The sequence below is a fragment of the Scardinius erythrophthalmus genome, assembly GCF_964197995.2.
Source record: "Scardinius erythrophthalmus genome assembly, chromosome: 24".
NCBI lineage: Eukaryota > Metazoa > Chordata > Actinopteri > Cypriniformes > Leuciscidae > Scardinius > Scardinius erythrophthalmus.
Window position 1 is genome coordinate 15,335,388 of NC_138244.1, and position 24,207 is coordinate 15,359,594.

At 36.8% G+C, this 24,207-nt stretch overlaps 1 protein-coding gene across 1 annotated transcript in view; it reads right to left on the minus strand.

The window, feature by feature from the left end:
• Window positions 1-6,615: 6,615 nt before the first annotated feature.
• The window catches only part of LOC308684408 (carbohydrate sulfotransferase 8), a 61,327-nt gene continuing 43,735 nt past the window's right edge, over window positions 6,616-24,207 (minus strand). The window contains exons 3-4 of the mRNA XM_081355610.1: window positions 12,351-12,391; window positions 6,616-10,258 (exon numbers count right to left, since the gene is read on the minus strand). Coding sequence (XP_081211736.1) covers window positions 9,179-10,258; window positions 12,351-12,391 — 1,121 coding nt within the window. The 3' untranslated portion in view covers window positions 6,616-9,178. The remainder of the gene's footprint in view (window positions 10,259-12,350; window positions 12,392-24,207) is intronic.

Below are 24,207 nucleotides of genomic sequence, written 5' to 3' on the forward strand. Positions count from 1 at the left end.
TTTTTTCTATTGTCATCTTTTTTGGTTTCTATTTCAGCTATTCTTGCGGGCTTAGAATAATGTATCTTCTTAATTTGGTTTTAAAATGTTTCTCTCAGCGTCCTAATAATATTCTGCTGGCCATGAAAACTAAATGACGTATATCGATATGCATTGTGCTTCTGCAAAAGGCGCCCACACACAACCGCCTCGAGCCAAACGCGCCATTTCAATTTTTGCGCGCGGCTAGATAGAGATGTCTCTGCCTCGATGGCATACAGCTTTCAGGTGGAAGACAGGCTCATTGTGCTGGAAAGAAAAAGATTTTTTACAAAAATGATATTTGACAGTTTTAGCCCTTTTGTAATAGTGTTCTACTTCTCTTGGAAATTTGCTGTAGCCTATACCTTGACGTCTGGCGCCAACCAGTGACCAAACTGAACGCCAATTAAAAACGTTGAAAAAAATTACACAACGTTCAAAGAAAACGGCAACTTAACCCATACTTAATTAATAAACTAAAACTAAATGTTTTAGAAATTGTCTGAAAAAATATCGAACGGTTAAGATGTCACGTCAGTATCACGTCAGACGTCATGTTTACGACGAAAACAAAACATGCCAAAGTTTAATTGTCTTAAAATCATTTTTGGGAGCAAAGAAAGTGAAACATAAAATGTTTAATTTAACCATGGTTTTACTACTACAAATTATTGTAGGCCTCTACCATTATTGTAGTATGATTATTGTAGTTGCTACACTAACCATAGTTTAACCATGGTATTCGTAGCAAAACTGTGGTTATACAAATGGTATCAATCCGCCAAAAAACAAACATGGTTACAGTTTTACTATAATAAAACCATGGTTAATTTTCGTAAGGTAGCATGACCTAAAAATAATTTACAGTAGCCTACTATCGGAGGCAAACGAGAACAAATTAAGATTTCCATAAATAAATAATTACAAATAAAATAGGTCTATAATTTATTTCAGTTCAGTTGTTAGTTTTGCAAATGAGAAACGTGATAGAGCTCTTCTTGTCACAAATTTGAATTTTAAAAAAAAATATATTTTCCAATTACCTTCAATAATCTTTTGGCACAGAGCTAATGTTATCACCTTCGACATAATAGTCCACATTCTCGAGTGTAAACACAGCAAAGCAAATCTGTTTGTATACAGGAATATGTTGCAAACTATTTGGACTTAACAGACGAATTTTTTTCTCTCGCCTTTGGCTGAAATTAGTTTCCCACATCAGACGAGCAGCAGGAAGACAAGATATTTTTGTTCAATTAAAGGAACAAGCCCGGAGTTAGTTCAATTACTTGACGCTGGAGGAAGATGTAAATTTAAAGATTTAAATAGCTTAGAATGTTGCCTCGAGCGCCTGCACTTCATTTCCTTAATTTACAGAGAGATGAGGGGAGTAATGGTTATCCTAATCATGTGCATCACGCCAACAAACTATATATATGAGTTACATTACTAGCCCTGGTCTTACAGTTGAGCTTGAGACAAATAAAACCGCCCGAAGAAAGAAAAACAAAAGCGCCCTATATCAATATAGCATCTAAAGCTAAAGCTAAACTTTCTCAGTTCAAATGAACTAATTTAGTCTCAATGATCCGAACATTAATATTAACGTTGTTAATTTATAACCACTAATAGAAGGCTATTTAAATTATAATGTTAAATTTAAATGATATTATTTGAATTATGTATCCGCTTATTTTTTTATGTATATGTGTTTCTAACACGATGAATTATTTGGAGACAACATTTTGCCAAGCGAGACAATTGTAATACCTGTGCAACATCCATAAATGCATGTATTTCCTTTTGAAGTCGTTTTCAATGATGACTAGCTGTGTCCCTCATTGAACCACAGCGCCATCTGCGGGACATGACAGAATAACATCATTCTCACCTGAAAACTACTTTCAACATTTTTTGATGCTGTTGCATTTTGTCTACACTTCTTTTGCTAATTAGATTTTCCATAGTCTTTTTGTAATAACTTAATTTCTAAAAGTTAGTTCAGAGCTTATTCGGTTGCCTCCGGGTTCTTCCATTCCAAAACCCAATCATACAGAGAGACAAATTTTTCTCTTTTCAACCCCACCACACCCTCCTTTTTAAATATGATTTTGGTGCTGAAGAAAGAAAAATGAAGCTTTTCTTTGTTCTGTCTTCCACGTGACAAATGATAGCTGATTTGATGTGCCCTTTGAGTCTGTAGATTGTGAGAGAACAGGATGTCAAAGCCCCAGGCCCTGGGAGATAAGGAGGGGGGTAACGAGGGGGTGGAGCTAAAAAAGCCGCAGTTGCTCCAGGCGGCAGAGGACTTATTGGAGTGGGAGGACAAGATGTAAAGATCAACACCAGTTTTGACTGCTGCTTTTGTTTCCAGTGCTGGGGTAAAGCATAAAATATATAAGGCTTATTATAAAAAATAATGTCTTATCTATCTAACAGTTGCTAAACTGAAGCTCAGGATGCAGGGTAAAGTGTTCAGCAAACATGGATTTAATAAATAATGAACTATTCATTTAATTTCAAATTATTTCATAACCTACCTGTATATTATCTTCCGCTTCTGCTAAGAAAAAATAATCCATGTACAAAACAATACAGCAACAATAGGCTGTAACATTATTATTTACAGTGAATCTTTTGAGGTAACTGAGACGCAAGATGGCGGCAGTTGCGTTTAAGTATGGCTGCGTCCGAAATAGCATTCTCGAGTAGCCTAGGTACTTATTTTGAATAAGTAATTACTTAATGGCTGCTAAAAAAGTAGTAGGCCTATGATTGTGTGTAGTATGAACGTTTATATACTGTCTATGAGTATGAATGTAATCTGGACGTACTACACCCGCCATGTTGTCATTATCATGTGACCTACGAGCGTCAGTTACGCCTCACTGCCATTCATAAATCCTCTCCCGTGGCCTCATGGGATAGTAAAGTGTCCATCCAATGCACACCTCCGTCGTAAACTCAGACTGATGCAAGGAGGAGATCCAGTCAGATGATTAAGTCAAATTTTATTTCTTAACAGCAGACAATCAAATCAATAAATGAAGAGTAAAATTAATTCATCCATAATCAAGATTAAAAATGTAATAAAAAAACATGAATGAACAGTTAAAACCACTTCTAATATTTCTCAGTAAAATATAATTCAAACACTCACAGTATAATAATATTATTAATAATATAATAACACAATAATATTAAACACCGTATAATATTCTTGCCTAAAGGTAAGTTGTTTGAGAGCTCTCTGTGAAAAGACAGGTTGCCAAAGGAGAGACTGACCAACACAGAAAATATTCTCCTTCTTGCAGATGCTTATCAGAACAGGCCTAAGTTCCTATTTACTATCACTTTGAGCAGACACTAACGACAAATACATATCATTCTTTTGTGGATTCACATCGTGGAGGGGGAGGCGTGGCTTACACACATTGTCTGGTACCCCAAAGGTGTCAGAAAGTTGTTAATCTTAATACAATACAATACAGAACAATGGCACAACATGTCCCTTCTGCAAGATGTTCAGCTAAGATAACATTCGTTTATCACTTTATTCTGAGACATTCACAAATTTGTGGTTTGTCTATTGGAAACTTATAGACTCTTGACCTCATCTAAACACCAAGTACAAAAGTTCAACCTATGTCAATCAGCTACATGTGAGGCATAAAGATTAATAAAAGAAAAGCATTAAAGCTGCAGTCTGTAGTTTTTCCTCTTTGTCGCCATCTCTGTTCGAAATCTGCAATTGCAGTTATTCGCGGAATTCTCAACTTTACGTGGGTTGTGCCTTGGCAGCGCGGATGAATCCAATGTTTTGAGGAGAATGTGCAGCTGTCAGTGGATACTGGAACTGTCATTCGCAATCACAGATTCTACTTTTTGGAAGTATGTCCAACATAAGAATTTTCACTGGAAAATTTCATGAACAAGTAAGTAACATCCACTTTTGTTCTGACCAACTAAGGGGGAAAAAGCATTGCAGTAAATCGCACTGATTAAATCTAACGATCGCTTTATTATATCTGTGCAAATTATACTTTGTTCTCAAATTGTTAATGTTAACGACATCAGCATTGCGTGACTACATTTAATGTGTATTAGGGCTACCAGTAGTTCAGTTTCCATTTCTGTCCATTTCTAATTGTCATACCAACAAATTAATGTTCTTTAGAACTGGTTCTCTTTGAAATACAAACACACGTATCTGTAATCAGATGCATGTTTAAAACTGGAATATAATCTAATTTTCACCTTTCAAAAGCCCTTCCGATGTCTATCCTTGTTTCGCATGGACCCGGTTGCGGTCTCTTTTTTTCTGTAGCCGATCCGAAGTCCGAAGTCTTTTGCATTTTACAACGGGTGAGTCCAGTTGTCACTGGTGATTGTCGTTTGAACCTTTCTGGATCCGCCATCAAATTGATAAGTTTAATTATATCAAGTGCTGTGAGAAAAGGCTATAAATCTCAACCTCCAACATCCTCACACGCAATATAGCTTACTAGCCGGGACATCTTCTTAATGTGCATAGATGTGACGTAATGACGCAAAGACATGCTCGAATTTCCAGCGGAAATCCACCAGTCCCACTGGAATTAAAACCATTATTACAAGCTTACCGTTTTGAATCGAGCTAAGGCAAGCAGATAGTTTTGAACACTGGCTGGTTATGTACTTGCTCCAAAATTTCTTTTGGATCATTTTTAACCCAAAAAAGTTACGGACTGCAGCTTTAAACATACATTTCAAATGATAATAATGTTAAACACATCAAAATGATAGTAATGAGAACCATGATTTCCTAAAATGTGATGATTACATTTGATTAAGCGATATTGATCTAAATGATGAAATAATTAAACATAAGTAAAGGATAAAACATAAGTAAAGGATAAAACATAAGTAAGATATATAATTTTTCTGCTTCATCACAGACATACTTCTTTTGTCACATTTCACCTACTATAGTAGGGAATTAGGCTATGCGATTTCGGATGCAGGCTATAAAACGAGGACGCGGAATGATAGAGAGACGTGAAAGTAGCATCGGTTTCAGTTAAACGGATGAACGCTCTGACATACAGCATTGCCATGGATAACAAGCAAGGAACCTATTTTAAGGGCGTGTCTCTTAATGAGTAATGGGTGTGTTTTGGGCGTAACATGCAATAAACCAATCGGAGTCTCATCTCCCTTTCCCTTTAAAAGCCAGTTGCACTTGTGCCATGGCGGATTCGCTATTTACATGGCGGAATTTGACAGTGGGAAGACTGAACGCTTCTCCAGAGAGGAAACGGATCTGCTCGCGAGCATACCATCTACGGGACCAGCTGGATTCCACCCTATCTTTATGCAGACTAGGGATGTCAACGATTAATCGACGATCGATTAATTGTCGATAATACATTTAATCGATAGAACTTATCGATCATCGATTAAGCAGGTCTTCATGCGGGTTCGCGGCGTGCTGCTCAACCGCGAAACATGTAAAGCGAGCGCGCCGGAGTTATGTTTGGGACCATTTTACACCTTCATCATCATGTAAGTTTGCGTGTGCATTCGCAGCCTTTTGTTTTGTTCAAATGTAAGTTGTAATACTGTTTATTTTGTGTATGCCTATCTATATCTGATTTATCTCATATTGGATGCATTTGGTAAAGAACTCTGTAGTAAAGCGTCAGCTTCAGCGCGCGCAGCTCAAACGGCAGTGCACGACTAATAATGACTATTGGGACTGTAATATTACATAACATTATAAAGAGAACAATATTGTAATAAAAAATTGTGAATTATTTGGGTTTAGTTGCCGTGTCGCGTTGCTTCAGGAAGAGCGCGTCCACAAAAGGAGTAGTTCTGAATGAATGGCACGTAACTTAGTTCAAGTTCACTTGTGCATGAATTTGCGTCATTTTGTGCAGATATAATTTGTAATATTGTTTATTTTAAATATATCTGATTAATCTCATATAGGATGCGTTTCTTTTAGATAAATAACGTGCTAGCAAAGTGCTCCAGTTTAACGGTTGCAGATTCATTCAGCGCGTGCAGTTGTTCCAGGAAGAGCGCGTCCACAACAGTCACACATTCTAGCGCATATGAGGCGGCGCTGGTGACGCGTTGTATTAGTAGTTATATTTGATTATTAAATAATTAATTTAATTATCAATCACATCGAAACATTTTACAATCCTACTAGCCCTTTTATTTAAAACCATTCTAATCGATTTGGTGAGGAACATTAGCATTTGCAGACCCTGTCATGCTGTTGGCCATATGCCACTGCAGTTGACGCATATCGCAGTATTAAGGCTAACGATTAATCGATTAATTGATCGTTAATTTAAACGACGATCGATCATGGGAATTTGTGAAAATTGACATCCCTAATGCAGACAATAATAATCTTTTACATTGTAATTCTTTTTTTATATATATATATTTGGCATGTTGTTGTGTTGCTGGGCGTCCCTGTGTGTGTAATAAGCAGAGTAGGCTATACGCGCGTAGTGCACCTGCCTATAAGGACATATTACTAATGCGCCCTTAAAATAACTAAAAAACATACTGAGTCATTGACTTTAGACCAGGTTTCAGTTGATCAATGGCGCAGTTTATTTCAGTTGCCAATAGCAACGCGCCAACAATGCGCCAGAACACACCTCAATTTCAGACCACCATGCCCATGGGCGCACAGATGGGTGCAAATGCATTTGCTATTTAAACAACATGGTGCAGGACTTGAAAATGATAACTGCGTTGGGCTGAAACTAGCAAAAAACACTTGTGTCACGCCTCGCGCCCCATAAAGGAACATTAAACCACCAGATGGCGCTATCGACAATACCCCGTAGTAATGGGCTACATTACTTCCACATCCACCTTAATTTTAAAGTCGGCATGAAATAGTAATAGCTGCAATAGTAATAGAGGAACTTGAATAATGGGTGTTTAGATTCTGCAGAGCTTCCAGTCTATCCTTTCCACTAGGAGCCTATAAATAACTGTTATTTTACATGACGTCGTTACAACAGTAAAAAAGGCAATAATGCAGAGATGTCATCTAACTTACATTAAAAGATAGTGCTAACATTTATTGATATAAAGAAAACGTCAATAAATGAGAAATGGGAAAGTAAGGCAAAGGTGTAGCAGGTCATGCTCTAATACATGACATACTGTAGGCAAATTGCTCTAAAACATTCACAAAAAAAATCTATTTTATCTTATCAGATGTACCAGACCAAATCCAGCAACAATTTGCAAATGTAATGTTGAAAATGTTTCAGCATGTTGTATTAAGTAAAGTGATACTTAAATCTGGACTAGTGGTAAAACCACTTGCCTGCAACACTTTAATTAATAACATCATGATAAACTTTAGACACTCTTCGTACAGTATATTCTATTCTGTTCTGTTCTATGCAGTCTGAGAAAACATGACACACTGAGCCAAATCACACACAACATTGTGTTAAAGGTATAGTTCACCCAAAAATGAAAATTGTACTCATTTTGTACTTCATGTCATTCCAAACCTGTATGGCTTACCTTCTTCTGTGGAAAGAAAAACTCCAGCTGCTGGTCCAAAATGCAGCAGTTACAGTTAAGAGTTCTTACCAGAACCAGGAATTATGACCATATTAGCCCCGGTTCTGTCAACACTGCATTGGCTCCCTATTAAACATCGCATGCATTTTTAAAATAAATCTTGCTAATAACAAAGCACTAAATGGTTTAGCTCCTCAGTACTTGAGCATTATAGTCCTTCACGTCTATTGCGATCTCAAAATTCTGGCAGGTTCATAATACCTAGAATATCAAATCTACTGCAGGTAGTAGATCATTCTCTTATTTAGCACCCAAACTCTGGAATAGCCTTCCTAGCACTAATCGGAAGGCAGACACATTCTGTCAGTTTAAGTCTAGACTAAAAACACATCTCTTTGACCTGGCATACACATCCCATTTCTATAAATCACATCCGTTAAAGGAATGTTAGGATGCATAAATTAGGTCAACCGCAACCGTGAACACTTCCTATAACACGCGATGTACTTGTTATATCGTAAGAAGAATGGCATCTACGCTAATATTAGTCTCTCTGTCTATCCCATAGACTGTAAAAAAAGATGGACGACGCCACTTCACTCTCTTGCATTGGTGAAAAGTGAAGCCGCCAAAGTCCTAATATGGCGCTGACATCTTGCGCAGATTTGGGACCTGATTCTGTGCAGTAGTGAGCGGGAAGTGGAGCCGCGATATCAAGGTCCCATTCTCACTCCCACAGAAACGGTTAGTTTAAAGTTTACTGTGTGAAATAAACAGTTATGGACATATAGAAATTAAAGTTGAAGCTCCAATCTCCTCCCCAAAATTTTGTTGGTGCCTCGGTGACTACTTCGTTTAGAGAAACTGTCAATCATGACGTTACACTCCCGTTTTTATAGCATCAAATAACTAAGACCAAACTTATTTTAAAAAACGAACATGTCCCATTAGACTTCATGGGGAGGGTGGGGTTTATGACCTATACTGGGACCAACTACCTGGGGGTGATCGAGACGCTTTGGCTTCACTTTTCAGCACTTGTGCAGCACTCTTGGTCTATCCCGAGGATGCCGTAGTCAGCCGGATCCGGACCATATCCGGACTTCAGCTGAACAACAGCCGAAATGGATTATTTTTTTGTTATCACTAATTGTTTCAGCTGCTTTGAAACAATGTGTATTGTATAAAGCGCTACATAAATAAAGGTGACTTGTCTGGTCTTGAAAACAAAAAAAGATTCTGAATTTTTTTTATTTTTTTTACAAACACTGAAAGTCAATGGAGTCAAGTGTTGTTTTGAACCCCATTAACTTTCATTGTATTTACAAAAACGGCTGAAATATTCTTTAAAATATTTTTTATACTTTTTTTGTTCACACAGGTTTGGAATGTCATAAGGCTGAACTATCCCTTAATTAAATGGGTTTGGTAAATAACAAGATAAACGCAAGGACCAGCCTGCAGATAGAAATATAGAGTGTGATTAATATTTAACATTAACATCTGTTAACAAATAAACAACATTTTAAAGTAATAAAATACCCTCACTAAGACAAAATATGAACATCAGGCCAACAGAAATTTCATCAGGTAACTGTAAAAGGCCTCAGTATAAATCTTTAAAAGGTTTGGAGTAGTTGAACATCAGATAATCCATGTAGTAAAAGTCATATGTCCTTTGTCTCTCTGTCACATTTAGCTGTGCAAAATATCTCCTTGTGATTTCCGAAGTTGTCCTTTCTGCATTAGGGTTCCTGTCTTTAAAACTAGGGAATGTTAAATTGCTAGGAGCACCAATACTTCTCAAAAGGAAATTGGCTTCTTCCTCCAGTGTCTCAAATTTCCCAATGAAGTCATAGTCCAGCAGGCAGGGGCTGCAGAGACGTCCAACGGGCTCCCAGTGGATGTCCATGCCAACCGGCCGATGCACATCTAACAAATACTGGATGAACTCCTTGAAGGTCACACCCGCCCCTGTGCGTAAGGCATACTGCGTCGCATTGCTGCGGTATCTTGAGATGATGGGCTTCCCAAACACTGGATGGTAGTACGAGTTTGGACTCTCGAACTTGTCCCGAAAAGCAGACACTAGCCTTTCAAAAGGTTCCCTCAGGAACAAGACTTTGGTGTAGGTCTTCAGGCGCCGGATGATGCCCTTTTGATTAAATGAGTCTAAACGCTTAAGGTGATTCCCATAATGCACCTCGTCATGTTGGATCTCTCCAGTGGAAGAAGCGAGACCTTGAAGCACCATGAGCACCCTCTTCGAGTTGGAGCAACCCACCTTTGGCACCTCACAGTAGAGGAGTTTGTGCTTGTCTTCCACATAGATACGGGACACGTGCATGCGGGTTATAGTCTGTTTAGTGGTTCCGCTTGTGTATTTGGCACAGACCTCCCTCATAAGCCTTAGACGGGAGCTCTGCACCTGAGTCATTCGCTCGGGACTGTCCCTTTTCTGGCCAGGAGGGTCAGCGTTGAGCTGCTGGACAAGTGGGCTGCTCTTAAGGAGGAGTTTACGGTGGCTCTTTTTGACATGGGAAGCAGTGATGTCTCTGGGATTGATTAAAGAAGAACGCTGGACCCCTGGGGAGACTGGAAGTAGGACTGGTTGCACAGGTCTAGGAAAGTTGTCTTCTGTTGGATCAGACTGTCTGTCATTGTCAAGACAATAATGACACTGTTCCTGAAAGTTAGAGAATAAGAGTACTGTCACTAACAATAGTTGTGTTTCTTTAAATTATATACATATATATTTTTAAAAGACATAATATAATATTAATGAAATAAAAGGCCACTTAAGTGCACTTAAAAACTGTTTCTTAACACACTTAAGTACACTTTTAAAATTACACTTTTCGATAATGTCAGATTAAAAGATTTACTCTAAAAGACGTTTTAAATAATTATGTTTGTTGTGTTTTAAAGAAGAACACTTATTTTGATGAGTTGACTAACAAACTAAAGCACATGTAAAGTACTTAATTATAATTTTAACTGTAGTGTGTTATTCAATATTACATTTAAAGTTAATATATTTTAAATGTACGAAATAATTGCAACTTCCTCATTACAAATGTGTAAATACATGATACAAAAGTTTTAAATAGATAAAACATTAAAGTATATATTTGCCATAGATGTTTGTCAGTACAATGAAATTCCATATAGAGATATACTTAAGTCCTACTTAAGGGGCTCAAAAATAAAATTTTAAGGTCAGCTGATTACATTTAAAGCATAAAATTTTAACTACAAAACCTTTTCATATAATTGCAATTAACATACAAAAAAATTACACAAGTTTACACAAGTATATTCTTTTAAAGTATTAAATACTTCCATGATAAGTACTCTTTTTAAAAGTATGCTAATTTTTATTTATTTGTTTGTTTTTGTTTTGTTTTGTTTTTCCACAAGGGCATTTATGTAACAGGGGTTGATTTTTATCAAAGCTTTTTTTTGTTTTGTTATATGACAATCCTATTAAAACTGATTTCAAAAAGATTTTTGTTTTGCCCTTGTCCCAGAGTCCCAGACCCATCTTAAACTATGAAAAGCCATCATAAAGTTGTCACACAGTTGTTTTCCCCAATGTTTAAAAATATTATTTAATTGACTTGTATTTAGGATACATAAATAGTAAAAAGTATGCAAGAGTATTGCCATTTTATTCCAAAAATTTTAAAAAGTCCTAACACTGGCTTTCAGTCTGAATTCTGAATTCTGGATATTGTTAGTAGGCAAATTAAATAAGCAAATTGAATAAACTACACTGTGAAAAATTATATCATCAACAAGTTATGGCAACATATGTTTTTACATTGCTTTAACTCAACTAAATAAGTTAAGTAATTTAAAAAAAGATTATGTTATACAAGATTTAACAAATTTTTTGAAGTCCGTTTAATTTAACTTAAAGTATTTTATTAGCTAAAATCAATGTCTTTATTCAGATTTTGAAATGCTGCACTGCACGATACTTCATAATGCAGGATCATACTCATGCCGAGCCACAGGAGAAGGAATCCTTGTCGCCAAAAAAGCAAAAAAAAAAAATAATGTAAAAGGAAACGTGACCGGCGAATTAAAAAAACTAGGGTAAATATCGATATAGCTTTTCCCAGTTGGAAAGAGCTAATGAAGGATAAAGACTTTGAAAGGGACGCTGAAGTTGCCTGCTTTTTTCTCGACAGTTAAGTCAATTTTACGGTCTAAATTACAAGCTTTTTTTCATTGCTTGGTTGTGGCAGCATTATATAGGCAGCATAATAGTAGAACATGTATAGTTAAACTCGATGAAGTGCTATTGGAAGACATGTTGTCATAGCTTCTTGGTACATAATGGCTACCGTAATTGAAATACACGCATTTGAAAAAGCGAGGCGCTAGAGAGCACTATTCGTTTGAATGCAAAATACAATTTCACCGCTAGATGGGAGAAATTCCTACACAGTGTACCTTTAAGTTGAAATGACTTAAACATCCAAGTTGATTGTACTTAAAAATTTAAGGCAGCAACATTAAGTGTAGTGAGAGTGTGAAGTGAGAGTGAATAAGTGTATTTTTAGAGAGTACAGTATCAAAAGTTCACATGGCTAAAAGACAAACTACAGGTCATATTTTAAAATTCATGGGCTCAATAAGCATTTACTAGAGAAGGTTGTGGTTTTAAAGTCTTGTCTCTTCAAAGGCAACCACCAAGTGGTGCTAGCGCACAATAATTCCAGCAGCCGTATAGCGCATGATGTGGATCAGGCACTTGTGGACATTCTTACCTTCCTTAAGGTCTGCACTTGGGAGAATGTGACCTTTGCACCTGAGGGAAAAGAAAGAGAGGGAACGTTAGGATGACATTTCGGGCTTATCCATTTTTACAATCCACGTACCATGAAAGTGAACTTTTGGGTTCAGGAATTTTCATTGAGCTGCTTACATTCAAAGTGCAACCAACGAGAAGTTATACTGAAACTGCAGTTATTCCACCCGAATGTGCTGAAATAAAGGAGCATATGGTTCAGTGAAATGGTGTCCTTGCTTGAGTTTTTTCATAGACGAAGTGAAGAGAAAGGGCGGACGGACAGAGGGAGGTTGACTCCTGTGGCCGACTGCTAATGTTTATGTGCCATTGCTTGCAGCAGCTCCAGATGGTCTCCCAGCAGCCTGACAAACATCATCTTGACATCAGAGGTTATTGTGTACGAACAGAGGTGTGTGTCGGAAAGATATTCCTTAGTATTCACCATGGGAAAAGTTTGCAGGCGAAGCGTATGGGGAATGAGATTAAAAGAGGGCTTGAGTCATACTGAATCAGACTGCTCTGGCAAAGATGTCTCAATGCTTTGACACTGACCTATGGAAGGGCAGAGACTAGCATCGATTAGATGCCAAAGCCATGACACTTTTCGTTGATAGATTCATTGCAGGCGGTGCCCTGACTTAGGCTTGAGAGCTACAGCAGGTTATTTACAGGCCAGGAGAAGGAGAAGACAGTATTACTATTCTGTAATCGGTTTATACATTAAACCAAAACTGACTCTATTTGCTTTCTTAATGCACGTCTTACTGTGAACGATTCAATGGTGCATATTATTCCAAAGAATAATTGTCCTTGTAATCTTTTTTTCAAAATGTAATGTCCGTCTAGCACGTTTACATAGAAAAACGTTTAAAAACTTTTTGTTCATGACACTTCAGGTCTCTACACTGCAACTAAATCGATCACAAATTAGTCACATGACCAAAAAAATAAACTCATCGATAACCAGTGTTTCCTGCACAAAACAACGTCCAATTTGCTGCCAAATTACTCTTATGAACCTGTTCTTTTTTAACGAGTCAGTCAAAAAGATTCACTCACGAGTTAGGCTAGTGGTTTGAATCAGATTCACTAAGATGAATCATTCAGAACTATTATTGAGTTCACCACTGCCTGAATGAACAGCGAGTGAGTTTTCTGTATCGTTAGTCACATTAGTCTGTTTATTGACTATTTACAACACAATTAAAAATTGATCAGTTCCTGATGGATAAAATCCTGACTTAAATTTCTCATGTTTAATATTCTGCCTAGTTTTTAACTGATTCATCAAAAGTATAACAACGTTAACAAATGTTAATAAAATCTGTTTAGTGTATAGAATGATTACAAATAAATACATAGTCATATTTTTCTTCACAAAGTTCTGGAAAACAATACAGTTCATTGCACTGCATAAAACTACATGTAATCTGATTTGAGAGGTATTTTGTAATGAGGACACTGTATAGGTTGTGAGTGAGGGTATGAATTTCAAAGAGAATCTGCAAAATATTCATGGCGTTCTCTTTTATTCATAAATTCACAAAATCCTGGTGAGCCTGTTTTATCCTGCACAATTTGTGTCATAATGCATTATTTCACTTAATCTGGCCGCAATGCTGAGTGCGAATGTATACCAGGATGAGGATCAACAAATACTGCATACCATTACCGAAACTGTGCTCAATTTGTTCCACAAAATTATGCCATTTCTATAGGAAGGGCCCATCCATGTCTGTAATTGAGAAACGTGTTATTCGTCTATTTATGCCGTTTTATTTTTTGCCTGTCAAAGTTAATTTTCCACACTGCAATATAAACAAAATATTATCAAAGTTTATATGGTGAATCAACCATGTATAAACCCATGTAAATTATTTAATTTAGTCGTGAATTATTAAATGAACCATATTTCAAAATTATGGGGGTCGGGGTAAGTTATAATAATAGTAAGTGATAGTGAGCAATTACCATTTCAAATAATATTATAAACACTATTACAAAATGTGGAATAATGTTTCACTAAATTCAAATATTCTGAAAATTAAACCATTTCCTGGCTGGTTTATAAAAATGGAAATAATCAGACATTGTGCATTATTATTTTTTTTCGTTTATGTTAATATTTTTATTTGTAAATTGAAAAAATGTAAATTGTATAAATAATCCCCAATGATTATTTATATGGCATTATTTAATAGATATATTGAATTTCTGTTGATCTTATTTAACTTGACTCCATATATGCCAAATTATGCCTTTTTTTCAGCATTGAACACAAAAATGCATTCCGCAAGAACCGGCATTTACTCTTCCTATGAAACTTTTCGCTCATGGCACTTCAGGTCTCTACACTGCAACGGAATTGGTCACAAATTAGTCACATGACCTAAAATATAAACTCGTTTATAACCCGGTGTTTCTACACAAAACAACGTCCTATTTCCGAACAAATGACTTTTTATGAACCTATTCTTTCTGTAATGAGTCAGTCACATGTATTGGTAATCATTAATACTGCAACTGAACTTGCTACAATTTAGAGGTGTTAAATTTCTATTGTAAAGTTCTAAGAATGAATATCAGCACAGAATGAAAAGATAAGATGAAAAGATAGTATGCGCTCGCACGGATGCACAGCCTTGTTCGTTGACCCGACTGCATGCAATTCTCTCACGCTCTATGGGTCTGCAAGATCTCTCACTTGAGTGGGAGGAGGTGAGACAGGGAGGAAAGGAGAAGGCAGGAGGGATTGTGTGAAAGATAACAGACGATCCCTGTAAACAGCTAATGTCGTTGCTGCGCGTCTCCCTCCTGCCTGCACCGGCAGATCACTCACTTCTATTAGATCAGAGATGGCCAACCTAAACGACATGAGGTGAAGCAGAAGAGCGACGCTGCTGCCCGGTAGGAGCTTGCAGTAATGGAGCACTGCAGGCAGCCTCGCTCCCGATGACTTCACAGCTTATGAATAACTCAGATCCCGGGAAGAGAGCAGGAACACGGAGCAAGGGACTCTCACTGGTCCCACCACCATCTGATCTTCTAGAATGCTCTAGTACCCGCCAAGTCCTAACCAAAGTTACATTTTTATAAGAGAAGCTGAAAAAGAAACTGTCGAAGGGCATGGTAACACACTACCTGTAATATAAGCTTGCTTCCATAAAAGGACTTATTGGAAGTAATTGTCATGGCAGTGTTGGCAAGAAAGAGGAGATACTGTAAGGATCTATATGCAGCTACTTTATTAACAAAACAAAGACAATCCATGTAGTGAGAAACGTGATCAATTCACACACATGGCAAAGACAATACTCAACACTAAACGGAGAGAAATAATCTCAATGAATACACAAGGTAATGAGGAACTAAACAAGACACAGATGACAACGATGAACATGGAAGGGAACAAAGGAAACAGGAAAACAAGAGCCTACAAAGTCCAAGATCATATAAAAGTCCAGAGTTGTACTAGAAATGTTTGTCTATTTAGTATAATTTTGCACTTCCTTGTCACTTAAAATGTTGTTTACGGTGATTAAAATTAGACGTTAGAGTTAAATTAATTAAAATGAATGAGTACAACAAATTTTTAAACAAAACTATGACTAATGCAAACCAATTGTAAAAATAGTAATCTGACAGTGTAAAAATAGTCTGACAAAAGAGCTAGTATGTATGTATAATTTTATATCATTTTAAAATAATTTATTATTAGTACAATTATTGTAGCATTAATGAAAATTTAGAATTTTATTATGTGCTTTCGTCATTTTTATAAGTGTTTGATTTTGATTTCAGTTTTAGTTTTATTCATTTTAATACTTCAACTTATTTGGTTGTTCAGTTAGTTGTTTTTCATCTAATATTTTTAACTTATTTCACCTTGCATCTCAATTCAATTAATGAAAACTCCTTTTTAGTTAAAAATAACAACGGCAAAACACGCCAAGTTTCATAAAATGTAACAGAATTAGTTACTTTTACAGGAGAAGTGCAATAATATAACATTACTTTTAAAGGTAACATTTCCCAACACTAGCAGGAGATATGAAATAATATACCCTCTTGTTGGGTTTTTTTATGCCACATGCTATTGATATGGATTAAGATACTCCTTCACTAATGCTTGAGTGCAGTTGTATACATATGAAGTTATACAACAGACGTCTGAAGATGCAGAGAAGAGCAAAAGCAAGCAGAGTGCCTGTCACATCTAATGCAGGAGCTCTTTGTTTACCGCGGTGCAGCTTTCCACAAAATCAAATCAATATGTCATAAACATGGCGACAGTCTCCAGCACGATGAGATCTTACTGATTTGACAGAAACAGAGAAGCAAGGTTTACACTCGAATAGTTAGTATCTATAACTAAAAAGTCCACAAAATAAAACCCAATAAAATATCACCATTACTGATATTGCATCATTACATAACATACTTTCTAGCTACAGGTTTAACATTTGGAGGACAGCAAGGTATCATGTGCCGAACCACTGAGAGCAATAATGAGGCTAAATTAGGTGGTAAAATACGCAGCTGTCAACATCTTCATTCACACACTGTGTGAGTGGTCGTGACTGACTATAATAATGGTTTCCTGATATTAGTCCTCTTCATTAGACTGAATGCACTGTGACAAACTCCCATCATTTTCACAACTGATTTGTATGCCTGTCTAACCTTGTTAGATTCCAGCAACAACTAAATCAGAAAGACTTAGTCTATCGCCATGAATGATGGTAGTCAATTGGTGCATTGGAGATGAGTTAAATTCATTTGAAATATAAACTCAACTTGAGGGCATATGGGATGCTCAGTTTCAACTGTATTGCTTATATCTGGGATCAAATCAAGATGTTTCTAAGAATGAAAAAAGTTAAGATGTATTTGCCAGACAGACAGTGTGTATAAGTATGTGTGTTTCTTTTAAAGCTTTAGAATTTCACCTTGCTTTGGAAGTCTTTGTTGCTTGGCTGCAGGGATATGAATTAAAAAGTTAGTAATAACATATAAAAATGATCACCTTTAATGTTGAAGGTTAAATACAAGTTATGCTCTCTATGTCATAGACATTTTTTTATAGACCCTCACCAAACATTGTGTGTTCGTTAATACACTTACAATCAAAATGTCAATCAATTTATTTGATTAAAAATACAGAAAAAACAGTAATATTGTGAAATATTATTACAATTTAAAAGAACTGTCTTGTATTTTAATATATTTTAAAATGTAATTTATTCCTGTGATGTCAAGGATGTATTTTCAGCATCATTACTCCAGTGTTCAGTGTCACATGATCCTTCAGAAATCATTCTAATTTGATTAACATTTATTATTATTCTCAATGTTGAAAACAGTTGAGCTGCTTAATATTTTTTTAGAAAAATGTGATCATTCTTTTAGGATCCTTTGATTTATAGAAAGTTCAAAGAAATCATCAATAAATCAGAATTATTTAAAATATAATGTCAAAGTTTCTGTTAATCCAAAGTGTAATGGATTTCTGTCTGAGAAATCTTCAGGCGAGTGTCTGGAATGGACACTTAAAGTTGATTGTTTATCGTTTATTGAACTCTAAAGTGCATAAGGGATCACAACAATGTCTCTCTTTCTCTTTCTCTCTCTGAAAGGACTGTGACATCTATACAGGCCGTCCACACATCAATATTTATACCTGGCAGTCACAGGAAGAGTAAACACCTCTGGCTGCCACCGTCAAGAAGGGGACGAATGAATGAACTGCGTTAGAGGGAGGGAAAATGAGCAAATCGCAGCAAGATGGAAGGATTTAGTGAGTGATGGGGTGATAGATTTCGTGATTGATTGGACAGAGGAACGGTTAGATGGCTATAAGGATGGATGACCTGATGGATATGGTTGTTAAGAATGTAGTTTGCAATTTGTGTCTGGCCATTTCCCGCTCAAATCCGGCCCATTTTGAGTAAAGTGTCCTTCTGCCGTCTGATGAACACGTCGCAGACTCTACATCCAATTATAGTCCCATGGCGACACACACACACTTGCATGTTTATTTACAAATAGCCTACTTTTTCAATATACGCACTCTTTTCATCAATGCTGTTGTCCTTGACTAACCCAGACATTTAGGAAATGTGTTAAGAGACTCATTTATTGTAAGCTGTTTACTTGTTTACTCCTGTTGTGTACCAGCGGGCCCCATGGTGGCACATCCGTCTGTTGTTAGCTGCGGTGTGTGTGTGTGATATCTGGCTCTCTCCCCTCTCTCTGCATGAGCCTGCGCTCTCTCCAGAACTTCATTAGCTTGATTAACATTCATGTCCCACCTTCCTTCACCTCGTGCTGTCAGCTACCGACTTCTTAACTAACTTACACCCCCCCTAGACCTGAGCGCTGAGAGTTTGTCTTGACATTGGTGCCGTCTTTCAGCCCACTTCAAGCATGCATCAGGGCCGAGCATTAGATTTCCTGATTCGATCTTATTCTTATACAAACTCTCAATTTGATACATATACAGTACCTTTCAAAAGTTCAGGGTCAGTAAAAAATTTTCAGCGCGGCATATTAATTTGATCAAAAGTGACAATAAAGTCTAAATATGGCCTTGGTATTAAGATGCGTTTTGGTCCATCGGATCACAAGTGGATGACGCTAAGTACAGGTCTAAAACATTTTGAGCTTGTCAACTTTCGACCACTTCCAGAGGTAGTCGAAAACACATTTGACCGGATTGCTTTCATAGTGTAGACGCTCATGTGGTCGAACATGTTCAAACCGCTGCAAAAGACGCCTACTCTCCGCCTACTGAGCTAACGCGTAAACATTGTGGGAAGCGCAATAGCCAGATGGCTGGGATTTAAACTTTGTCAGCTGAAGACCCAAGTTTGGTTTGAAGATGAAAAACGTACCAAGCACAATGTTCTCTCGCCATTTCTACACACACACACACACACACACACAGCGTTCGGTGTGATCTTGCATCTATCGGAGCAGAAACGAAAGCTGCTGCTCTCCGTGTTTTCCCGTCTGCTTGGTGCGTTCATATGTAAATTGTATTAGCTTCTTTTTCAATTATATGGAAAGATCTGAAAAAAAAACATTCACCTGCCCATAGACCCTCCCCTCGAAGAAATCAGGACAGAAATGGTTGAAAGTGGACAAAAGAGACAGATTAAAACACCAGGTGTAAATGAGAATGTGTCTCCCTCGTCTACTTGTGATACGATCGACCAAAACGCAATACCAGGTGTAAACAGGGCATTACTTGGTCACAAACCAATGCTGCAAAATAAACTTTCTATTAATCAAATCACATTTTCCACAGACATTAAGCAGCTCAACTGTTTTCAACATTGATAATAAAATGAAAAGTTTCTTGAGCAGCAAATCAACATATTAGAATGATTTCTGAAGGATCATGTTACACTGAAGACTGGAGTATTGCTGAAAATTCAGCTTTGCATCACAGGGATAAACTGAAAAAAATTTCAGGAATAACAACATCAATTTACCTAAAACTCTTTTTGAATAATTAATTCAAATTATGTTTAATCGCACTGTATATTATTGCATGCAGTCTGTGAGGACAGCTCAATAATAAGATGAGTTTTCTTGCTATTATTTGACAAATGTTTGGTCTGTTCCTCACACTAAGCTATCACATCTATCACATTCTTCAGAAGACTTGAAATACAGCACACAAGTCATGTGCATCACTTCTATGATATGATAAGGTTGTGAGCATCAATTGTGAGAGAATTTTTAGGTGAGCTATTTCTTAGAAAGCTACAAGGAAGCCAGATAAAAAAAATATCAAGACCAGATCTAAAACATTCTGAAAACCTCAAAAATGACACAAAAAAACTGACTGATAAAGAACTGTGTGTGTTTATGATCCCTTAACAGAAAAATGCATTGTATATTACATGACACTGAATCTATCTCTAACTGAGTGAGAAACACTGTTTCTTCACCTTCAGCCCTTTTCATGACCTTTCCTGACATTTTGGCCTTTTGTTTCTTCCCATAGGTTGACTACAGTGAGAAACTCACTCACAGAAATATTTTATTAACCAGGCTGTGCATTATTTACACTCAAATCTGTTTACAAACAACAGCTGTAGGGTTATAGACCATATCCTTCCATCCGACCGTATCCTTATCACTTCTCCAATAAAATACCCAATTTTTATTTCGGTTACACTAATGAGGCCACAAGATATAAAACTGCTTTCCCCTAATTTTCTATTGTATACATTCTCGTGGCGATTTCCTTTTTTGTTATCTGCATCCAGAACACATACAGCTTGTATAATTCACAGTGGAGTCAGACAAAGGAGGAGCCAGTCAGCACACTGAAACACAGCATGAATTCTGCTGGAGTCCAAACCTCCAAGACATCCAGACCATGACCCAGACCAAGATATGTCTGCAAAACAATTTCACCTTTACAAAACAAAATATATGGTGCTGTAGGTGAGGAATTCACCAAATAACACAAATGTAGAATTTAGGCTTCAGCAAAAATAAATAAATAAATAAAATAAAATATATATTCAGTATAATATAATAGTTCTATTGGTTTAATTATGCTAATTATAAAATTAAAGTTTACTTAATACGTTTCTATTGGGACCTCAAGTGGATTAAGTAAACTGAACGAACTATTAATTTGTTGGATTCATATTTTAGTTAGATTGAACAAGCAGCAAAATAATTTTTTGAGTGGGATGAAGGATGATGATTTCTTTAATGGTTCTCCAACATTATTTGATTCATCAAGGCAACAGGACAATGATTACTTTTTCATCTGCATCCTTTAAAATCCAATACACATCAACCTCCACATTTAAGCCCTAGATTTTGATTTTATGAGGCTTGAGAGCTACAATTGTTCCCAGAGGATGACATCTCCGCACCACCTTTTGTTTGCATGGATCAATTTTAATAAGTAATGAAAATGGATTATTCCATGATTGAAATCCACATTGCACCACAAATAAGACGAGTCTGAAGACTACTCTTTCCCAGGGTGAAAGGATTGAACGTTTCTATGGCTCAGAAAGGGCTTGTTTCCTCTGACCTTGAGGCGCCTCATAAGGAAACAGTGAAATCTGGGCTGCTGCATGGCAAAGCTATTCTATATTAAAGGCAAAAACCTTTGCCTTCCAAAAAAAATGTCATAGCAGTAAAATGACATTTTAAGCAAATTCCCTCTCTCTCTCTTGTAATGATATTGCACAGGATATTGCTGCATGCAGAGACACAAGGATTATTGTGTTGCAGGTCTGCAGAGAATGTATGCTGTGAATCACAGCATGCTGAATATCAAGGGTTTAAAGTTCCTGGTTTCCCAAAACATAAGACCTAAATAACGCAGACATGAAGAATCTCCTGTCATGCACACTTGTCTGAAAAACAAACAACAATATCTGTTACTGTCCTTTGAACACTTTTTTGGGAAACCTTAACGCTACCCTCCACAACTTCACAGGTTGTCTATAGACCCTTTTACAGTTGGTAAACACGGTGACGTATTTGTGTGGGCGGAGCTTAGCTGGAGGCAGAAAGATCCCTCTGGCCGCTTCACTAACGTTAGTTTGCAAGTTTTGTTAGCTTGTTTTTTAACAATGACTGGAGAAAATCCGATTTTGTCTTAATGTGCAAGGTCACTCACTGTCCAGGATGCCGATTGTTATTTGCAAAAGTTAATTTTAACGGACGGAACCAGATGACCGTACACGCTCAGTCAATGGACGAACTGACAGGATTAATGTTAACGCTACCTCCGGTTGAGTGGCCTGACTTCTACACCTACCCGATAGAGAAACTGAGGGTAAAGAGAAACTGAGGACATATAAATATATTTAGATGCCTATAATAATATAACTATGTGCTGAATGGTCATGTAAAGACTTGTGTGGTTCAATCCGCAGTTCTGCCTAGCCAGCGCCAAGACGACAATGTAAAGAGTGACACTACGGTGCAATTTTAATGATATGAATATTTTCTAGAAATAAAAATTCCAGATACAGCATACTCATTTTTCATTGATTCTTGCACCCAAGAACACAACAAGATGACTTTTAATAATAAAAATAATAATTTAAGCTCCTTATTATGTAGCCGAATCTGTGCTGGTTTGTATTAACCGCCTCCAGTTTTCCGTTTGTTTTGCCTCCAGCTAGCGCCGTGACGTAGGCGCAAAAGGGGTCTATACAAGCCTGTGGCCTGATTTTTATGTGAAGGACATTTTTGCCGGAAAATCCAAAGGATGTGATGGTTACGCGCGCTCCCGAGAGTCTCTTTTCTGTTCAATGACACATAAAACGAATGCTTACAATGTTCAGGATAATGTCGAAAGAGCCATTCTGTACTGTGCATGCTCTTTTTCTATGAATGTCGAGCATCAGCAGCGTATAGCAGACCTATTCACAAGACCAAATACATTAACATTGCCATATCCATTACCATGCCAATCTGTGCGAGAGTTGTCATGACAGAAATTTTGATATTGAGGAAAGTGTGGAGCACATATTTACATACTCATCTTAACGTCGCTCTCAGCACGGACCGATGTTCATTCAAAGATACCGCGACAAAGATATTTCTAACTTCTTTTTATAAGTGAAGAACAAAAAAGAACTTCGCTGTGAGTATATCGGGACCTTGAATCATGTTTCTTGTACGTTTCTTGCAAGAGTGCGAACATGAGCAGAAAGTTGCTGGCTGCAGTTCACTTAACGGCCACCGGTGTCGCTAATAACAAGGGTTTCTGAATTCTACATTTAGCCTTTAACATGTTAATTTGAGATAATTAATGAAAGAGTAGGGCATTAAAAATGATACATTGCAAAATGTATTGCTGTGGACTGCAGAACAATATCAAAATTAAACAAACAATATATTTTGTTATATTTATGATCTTTTTTTAATGTAATGTCTGAAAATATCCCCATGTCTTTTATCAGCTAATTTCAACATATGCGATACATTTTACTAACTAATAAGCAGTTCATTTTTAATCAACTGACAGCCCTAATATAATCTTTTTTACATTTGCCTTTTTCTTTTCTTCCTTTTTTATAGAGGACTGAATCAGCATCACAAGCTGGTTCAGTGTAAGGTCAGTCCAACTTGGGTGCTTATCGGGTGCTCTTTCATTTCCGGCTTTTACAGTTAATTAAAACCTTACAAGACTTATCCAAATGGGGTATTAGATTATGGCACAACAAAAAGAATAGTCACTGGGAAGAAATGCAATAGAATGAAATCTTTATGCCATAAATTAAGCCTTTAGTTCAGCTGTAACAAACCTATTCAGTGGGGCGTAATTCAATCTGTGCATTTAAGCAGAACTTTGCTGACAACACGGCTAGCAACTGCCGACCGGTCATATATCATTTGGTTTTAGCAAACACTTTATGTATCTTTGTCATTTAGAAGCCCTCGTGATATGTTTTGTACTAACTGCAAGCCTGAAAATATGTCTAAACATCCTTCCTAATCATCAAAATGTGCAGCGGTAAGGGGTGATCGAGGCCAAAAAGCAAGCTGTACTTTGACAAAAACAATTGTATTTTCATTTCTGTGGCAAAACAGTCCAGTGATCCATCTATCTGATCACTGAGCTTCAGGGAATACAAAATAAATCATAGATGGAAAGGTAATAATTAGGAATAAACTGCATCTTCAGATATATTAAATATGAAATATTTCAGACAGTAAGAGAGGCGCTGGTTGTCAAACATCATTAGTATTACAGAAAAGTGAAAGAGATCAAGTCGGAATCTAACACTAATGATCTGCCTACTGTTGTCCTCACTGACTCTTCATAAATCAGACATCAG